The sequence below is a fragment of the Oncorhynchus keta genome, chromosome 4 (assembly GCF_023373465.1).
Source record: "Oncorhynchus keta strain PuntledgeMale-10-30-2019 chromosome 4, Oket_V2, whole genome shotgun sequence".
NCBI classification, from domain to species: Eukaryota; Metazoa; Chordata; class Actinopteri; order Salmoniformes; family Salmonidae; genus Oncorhynchus; species Oncorhynchus keta.
This window is the reverse complement of record NC_068424.1, coordinates 26,360,197-26,367,696: the sequence shown is the minus strand read 5'-3', so window position 1 is coordinate 26,367,696 and position 7,500 is coordinate 26,360,197. Positions and strand designations below refer to the sequence as shown.

The window sequence follows — 7,500 nt, the reverse complement described above, 5'->3', positions numbered from 1 at the left end:
AAGATGTAGGGTTAGGGGTCAGGGGTCAGGAAAAGAAAGGAGGTGAGATGTAGGTTTTACCTGTGCTATGAGCCAGTCTATCAACTTGTTGGCCATCACCACCGACTTGTACGTTCTCAGGTGGTAGTCCTTGTCCCTGGGTGGACCGAAAAACAGAGACCAGTTAGAATACGACACAGGCTAGACATAGAGCAGTACTAATCTGATTTAGGACAGACATAGAACAGTACTAATCTGATTTAGGACAGACATAGAGCAGTACTAATCTGATTTAGGACAGACATAGAGCAGTACTAATCTGATTTAGGACAGACATAGAACAGTACTAATCTGATTTAGGACAGACTAAAGAGCAGTACTAATCCGATTTAGGACAGACTAAAGAACAGTTCTAATACGATTTAGGACAGACTAAAGAACAGTTCTAATACGATTTAGGACAGACTAAAGAACAGTAGTAATCCGATTTAGGACAGACTAAAGAACAGTACTAATCCGATTTAGGACAGAAGAAAGAACAGTTCTAATCCGATTTAGGACAGACGAAAGAACAGTTCTAATCCGATTTAGGACAGACTAAAGAACAGTTCTAATCCGACTTAGGACAGACGAAAGAACAGTACTAATCCGACATAGGACAGACTAAAGAACAGTACTAATCCGATTTAGGACAGACTAAAGAACAGTTCTAATCCGATTTAGGACAGACTAAAGAACAGTACTAATCCGACATAGGACAGACGAAAGAACAGTTCTAATCCGATTTAGGACAGACTAAAGAACAGTACTAATCCGATTTAGGACAGAAGAAAGAACAGTTCTAATCCGATTTAGGACAGACTAAAGAACAGTTCTAATCCGATTTAGGACAGACTAAAGAACAGTTCTAATCCGATTTAGGACAGACTAAAGAACAGTTCTAACAGTCCACATCACCGAATCCCCTTCAATTTGACATTTGAACAGTGAATGTAACAAGAACAAATGATCGTACGCCCCTGAGTTCTGTCAACTATGATCATCAAATGTAGATTACTGCCCCCAACTGGATACGACTGTGGGAGACCCCAGAACATTTATGTTACCCATTCATTCAGTACTGGTCAAGTACTTTGGTCAAGTACTTCATACTATCCATCAAAAGTAATGTCCGTCAGTAGAGACCCTAACAAGCTGTGGGTCTACAGGAGTGGGGAGAACATTTGTGTACTGTATCTGAGTCCCAAACGGCGCCCTATTCCCTACATAGTGCACTACGCTTGACTCTATAAGGGAACAGGGTGATATTTGGGACTGTGTGTTATCACAGTGTTACCACTATGACTGACTCAGTCAGCTGACCCCTCCTCTGCCTGCCAGACTAGGGAATGTCACTGTCACACACACCCATACTGTGACACACACCCATACTGTACGCACGCGTACACATACATACACACACACACACACACACAGACCAGGAAATGTGACTGAACTGCGTCGGTGGGTGATTTTCCCATGAACACAGGGATCTCCCTACGGACACACAGGGGCTTTGGTCAGGGCTGGGAAGTCCAGGACCACCACAACCATAGTGGGACATTCAACTGCATTACTGTGTTAGACACCGGGTCTGGACACTGATGAGGGCGGGGGTGGTGTGATGTATGGTATTTGTTAGTTAGGCACGTTGCTCTGCTGTGCCATGCCCAGACCTCCAGGAAAAGAGCCAGGGAGGCAGGAGGCTGGCTGTTTTCCCCCTCAGAATTAGCGGGCGGGCCTGGGGGTACGGACGGACGGACGGGGGGGTAAAGAGCAGACTGTCAGAGTGAAAAACGAGGGGTAAAGACTGGGCCAGCGGTAAGCCATATGCCTGGCATAAGGAGGCAGAGCTGAACTGAAGAGCTAGTGGCTGAAAAGTGGTTAAGGTCAGAGAGGAGTTTCAGCTTGCCTCCTGCCCTCTGGACTACATTCCCTCTAAATGGGAGGCAGCCCGGTCGCCTCTTAGGGTTAAGACACAATTCTCCGTCCTTTTCCAGAAGTGTGCACTTGCAAACTCCCTGTGATGGATTTAAAATGGCTGCAGTGAGTTTTCCGGGCACTGTTAAATGTGAGAAAGGGTTCAGGTGGGTGGAGAATTGCAACGCAGCCCATTGGAAAAGGCAGCGTGTCCATATCGTACACCCACCCGTAACTGACTCTCATTTTTATGGACTCCGCAAAGGGATACTCTGAGTCGATATTCACGTCGCAAGAAGTAATTCCCCTCCGCCACACCCACTAATTGGGGGAAACAAACAGTCTTTCCCATTGACCCTCGTTGTAAAAGAGCCAACTTTGGTCGATTTTTTTTGTTATACAGAAATAACAAAAAATGCTGAAAAGCTGCTGTGTGTCCGCGGTGTAAGAAAACCCCCTGAATCAGAAGGTGTTCTAACTCTTCACACCGGTACTGTATGTATATAATGACAAAAATATATATATATGGGGGATTGGAAATGATGCAGACAATTACATTGATGGAAGCTACAATCTATCTGCAATATTAAAGCTGATCAACCCCCTAAAATAAATAATCATCATCATCAGGCCCAGTCCAGCAAGGCGAGACTGGCAGGCATACTGGCATACCTTTCATTATTTTACAATCCATAGGAATTGATCGGTTCAAACCACATCATTGTGTGTCCTGTCATTAGAGCCGGTAGAAGTGTAGGGCTCCGTCCCAAACGGCCCAAGTCAAAAGTAGTGCATTAGGTTGCCATTTGGAGCAGCAGGGGCTGCATGTATCCCTACAGGAGAGAAGTGTAACACTAAAATGGCCCGAGGGACCCGGTTGTGGGGGCGGATTCACTGCTTTCTTGTGGGGAAAGCGGGGGCGTCACACGCACACACACACACACACACACACACACACACACACACACACACACACACACACAATCGCTTCGTCAGCCAGGAAATTCCACCTAATTAGGTAGGGGCTGAACGCTCCAATTAGAGGCCTGGCATTCCAAGGGCCAGAGACCCATTGTGAAAGATACACACACGGCAGAGGCACTCATCACACACAGAGCCAGGAATGCATTGTGAGGGATATACTTACTCTCTCTCTCTCTCTCTCTCTCTCTCTCTCTCTCTCTCTCTCTCTCTCTCTCTCTCTCTCTCTCTCTCTCTCTCTCTCTCTCTCTCTCTCTCTCTCTCTCTCTCTCTCTCTCTCTCTCTCTCTCTCTCTGTCTCTCTCTCTCTCTCTCTCTCTCTCTCTCTCTCTCTCTCTCTCTCTCTCTCTCTCCCTCTCCCTCACCCTCACAAAACCTTAGTCATATTTCTACCCTGTGTCAACAAAGCTAGATTGACAGGGTCATCCACCACTCTCTTAAATTAATGTACAGTACACATAGCTGAGCCTACCAGCAGGACTTTCTGTAAACTTCAACTCTACTCCTCCCCTTCTCCCCACCATGGTCTCCTCCTCCACCCCCCACCATGGTTTACTCCTCTTCTCCCCACCATGGTCTCCTCCTCTATCCCCCACCATGGTCTCCTCCTCCACCCCCCACCATGGTCTCCTCCTCTACCCCCCACCATGGTTTACTCCTCTTCTCCCCACCATGGTCTCCTCCTCTACCCCCCACCATGGTCTCCTCCTCTTCTCCCCACCATGGTCTCCTCCTCTACCCCCCACCATGGTCTCCTCCTCTACCCCTCACCATGGTCTCCTCCTCTACCCCTCACCATGGTCTCCTCCTCTCTCCTCCTCTACCCCCCACCATGGTCTCCTCCTCTACCCCCCACCATGGTCTCCTCCTCTACCCCTCACCATGGTCTCCTCCTCTACCCCTCACCATGGTCTCCTCCTCTCTCCTCCTCTACCCCCCACCATGGTCTCCTCCTCTTCTCCCCACCATGGTCTCCTCCTCTATCCCCCACCATGGTCTCCTCCTCTACCCCCCCCCATGGTCTCCTCCTCTCTGGTCTCCTCCTCTATCCCCCCCATGGTCTCCTCCTCTCTGGTCTCCTCCTTTGTCCTCCTCTATCCCCCCCATGGTCTCCTCCTCTACCCCCCACCATGGTCTCTTCCTCTCTCCTCCTCCACCCCCTCTCCTCATCTCTCTCCTCTCCTCCTCTACCCCCACCATGGTGTGGTTCCTGACAGTTGGTCATGGTGTAACATCCATTCAGCAGAGCTACAAAGACTGACACCCTGTCTGTATGGGCCATGGGGTGTGGGCATTGAAATGGAATGTATAGAAGTGACACAGTCCCTTACGTGTGACCGATGCAACGTGTCTGTCTATATTGATCCTATGGCCTTTAGTGGGTCTGTAGCGTTTGGGCTGTGACCTACATAAACACAGAGAGGTGCTGTGGAAAGCAGACATCGATTTGGACGCTTTTAACATTCCATCTGAAACTGACCGTTCGACTCTCAAGCAATCGATCGCAATGTTTAATAAATTAAGCTGTTTTTAGGAGGTCGATATTGCTCCTATACGTGCCTGTGTGCCAAATGGCACCCTATTCCCTTAATAGGTTGTCATGTGGGATGATTCCACGGTGTTAGACTGTAGCTACAGGGGCTGATGACTCTATCAATGCTGGCCGGATGACAGAGTAATGTTCTCTTATATTGTTACACAAACAACACTAAGGAAGCGGACGTGGCGTCAGTTAACACGCTCTTCATCCCAACTGTCCATCGACACTCTGTTCCGTTGAGCAACGGTCCGCTTCGTGTACTGCGGCGAAGGAAGCGGGCGTGCCAGGATTACCCAGATCGCACCCGTTTTCAATTTAGTCTGTTCAGAAGGCGTGTTGAATGAATATTTCCGTAGCTGGATGCGTTGAACCGAGGGTGCATGTGTCCGCCAGCTCGCCTACAGAGGATAAGAGACGTGTCGACAGATATGGGCTTTGACACCAAATATTTTTATATCCTGAGCTCTGACACTGTTGACACTGGCCGCATCCCAAATAGAACCCTATTCCCTGCATAGTGCACTACTTTTTACCGGATCTCGACGGACCCTGGTGAAAAGTAGTGCACTATATAGTGCACTACTTTTGACCAGAGCCCTATTGAATAGGTTGCCATTTGGGATGATTGTTCTGGCTAATGTGTTACACCACAGAGGCAGTGTTTCTGTTATTGGATGTCTGTGTTGGACATGAAATGGCCTGAGGCGATGCTTTGATTGAACTCTAATGAGACTGTAGCTACAGGGGCTGATGACTCCATCAATACTGGATGGAAGAAACCTTTCTCTTATAGGAACTGTGTTAATGCCTGTACTGTTAGAAGTGTGTGTAAAGTACTGTCCTGTAAGCACTATCCCCTCTCCTCTACCCTTCTCCTCTGTCCTCTACCCTTCTCCTCTCTCCTCTACCCCTCTCCCCCTCTCCTCTCCTCTCTCCTCTACCCTTCTCCTCTCTCCTCTACCCTTCTCCTCTCTCCTCTCCCCCTCTCCTCTACCCTTCTCCTCTCTCCTCTCCTCTCTCCTCTACCCTTCTCCTCTCTCCTCTCCCCCTCTCCTCTACCCTTCTCCTCTCTCCTCTCCTCTCTTCTCTACCCCTCTCCTCTCTACCCTTCTCCTCTCTCCTCTCCTCTCTCCTCTCCCCCTCTCCTCTACCCTTCTCCTCTCGTCTCCTCTCTCCTCTCTCCTCTACCCCTCTCCTCTCTCCTCTACCCCTCTCCTCTACCCCTTCGCTCTTCTCCTCTACCCCCTCTCCTCTCCTTTCTCCTCTACCCCCTTGCTCTTCTCTTCTACCCCCTCTCTCTTCTCCTCCTCTACCCTCTCTTCTCCTTTCTCCTCTACCCCCTCTTCTCCTCCTCTACCCCCTCTCCTCTCCTTTCTCCTCTACCCCCTTGCTCTTCTCCTCTACCGCCTCTCACTTCTCCTCCTCTACCCTCTCTTCTCCTTTCTCCTCTATCCCCTCTCCTCTCCTCCTCTACCCCCTCTCCTCTCCTTTCTCCTCTACCCCCTTGCTCTTCTCCTCTACCCCCTCTCTCTTCTCCTCCTCTACCCTCTCTTCTCCTTTCTCCTCTATCCCCTCTCCTCTCCTCCTCTACCCCCTCTCCTCTCCTCTCCTACTGTAGCTACAGGGGTGGATGGCTCCATCAGTATTGTATGGAGTCAGTAGTAGATATAGTTCTAGGACTATCCCTAGTACTGCCCCACTCCATAACCCTCCACACCAACTCCTTCCATCTCCCCTGCTCTCCTCTCTCTCAAACCTTGGCTCTCCCCTGCTCTCCTCTCTCTCAAACCTTGGCTCTCCCCTGCTCTCAAACCTTAGCTCTCCCCTGCTCTCAAACCTTGGCTCTCCCCTGCTCTCCTCTCTCAAACCTTGGCTCTCCCCTGCTCTCCTCTCTCTCAAACCTTGGCTCTCAAACCTTGGCTCTCCTCTCTCTCAAACCTTGTCTTTCCAAACAATGACTTCATACTTTAGTTCATCATGTCATTTTTCCCTCTCATTTCTCCTTCTCTGTGGTGCCGGTGCTATTTAAAGTTCTGAGAACTGGGCGCTACGGTAACACTGGGCAGGCCCACCTGCCAGAGACGGGGAGAGACACGTGTAATGGACTGGAAGCGGCAGTGGTCACCTGGCGTGGCCTAGTCTGCGTCTCCCAAATGGCACCCTATCCCCTACATAGTGCACGACTTCAGACCTTAGCCCTATGGGCCTTGGTCGAAAGTATTACACTATATAGGGGAAAGGCTGTCACTTGAGACACATCCCTACCGTACTGTACCTGATGACCGGAGTGAAGAGACTATGAAGCCTGCAGAAGAGTCTGACACCCTGTAGGGAGGGAGACACAGGAAGAGAGATATTTCATTGGAAGTATGACAACAGCTGAATGTTGCGACAGGTCTCCCGATACAACGGAGCAGATGAGTGTCTGTTCATCCGGACCCCACAGAAGAGGAGAACTGGTTACCTTGGAGATGACGTCCTGCATGTCACTCCTGGGGTGGTAGGTCCCGTCGTCATAGCGGAAACGGTACAGCACCGGCTCTGGCTTGAACTGGTGTTTGTCTGTGACTGAAGACACAATTGGCAAGGTGAAATACATACGAAGCATGATATCACGGTTGGTTGGAGCGTTGTAGTTCATCTTTTAAAAACGTTCAACTACTCATGCATGGGTCCAACATACAAATCGTAGTCAAGTTATTTTTTTGAGAGGGGGTGTGCATTGGTAAATATAATAGGTTTTAACACATTCAAACCATGCCTGAACCAGTTCAGTTGTACTAGTGTGTCAGAGAACATTCAAATTGTAAAGCAGAGGGGTTACAGATAACAGCTGCTGTGTTGAAAAGCATCTCCCTTTCACTATACTTTTCCAAGACCCTCCGAAAATAAATCAGTTGGATCAGCATCTTGTTCTGGTACTGTAGCATGTTCTATTACAGTTATTATGATAACCAATCCTGGATACTTATTCATTAGTGCGTGTGTGTGTGTGTGTGTGTGTGTGTGTGTGTGTGTGTGTGTGTGTGTGTGTGTGTGTGT

At 49.1% G+C, this 7,500-nt stretch overlaps 1 protein-coding gene across 4 annotated transcripts in view; it reads right to left on the bottom strand.

Moving 5' to 3' along the window:
* prex2 (phosphatidylinositol-3,4,5-trisphosphate-dependent Rac exchange factor 2) overlaps positions 1 to 7,500 on the bottom strand; it is a 245,216-nt gene that overhangs the window by 149,379 nt on the left and 88,337 nt on the right. For all 4 annotated transcript variants that reach the window (XM_052504948.1, XM_052504947.1, XM_052504945.1 and 1 more), the window contains exons 12-14: positions 6,923 to 7,026; positions 6,734 to 6,783; positions 61 to 136 (exon numbers count right to left, since the gene is read on the bottom strand). In XM_052504948.1, the coding sequence (XP_052360908.1) occupies positions 61 to 136; positions 6,734 to 6,783; positions 6,923 to 7,026 (230 nt within the window). The remainder of the gene's footprint in view (positions 1 to 60; positions 137 to 6,733; positions 6,784 to 6,922; positions 7,027 to 7,500) is intronic.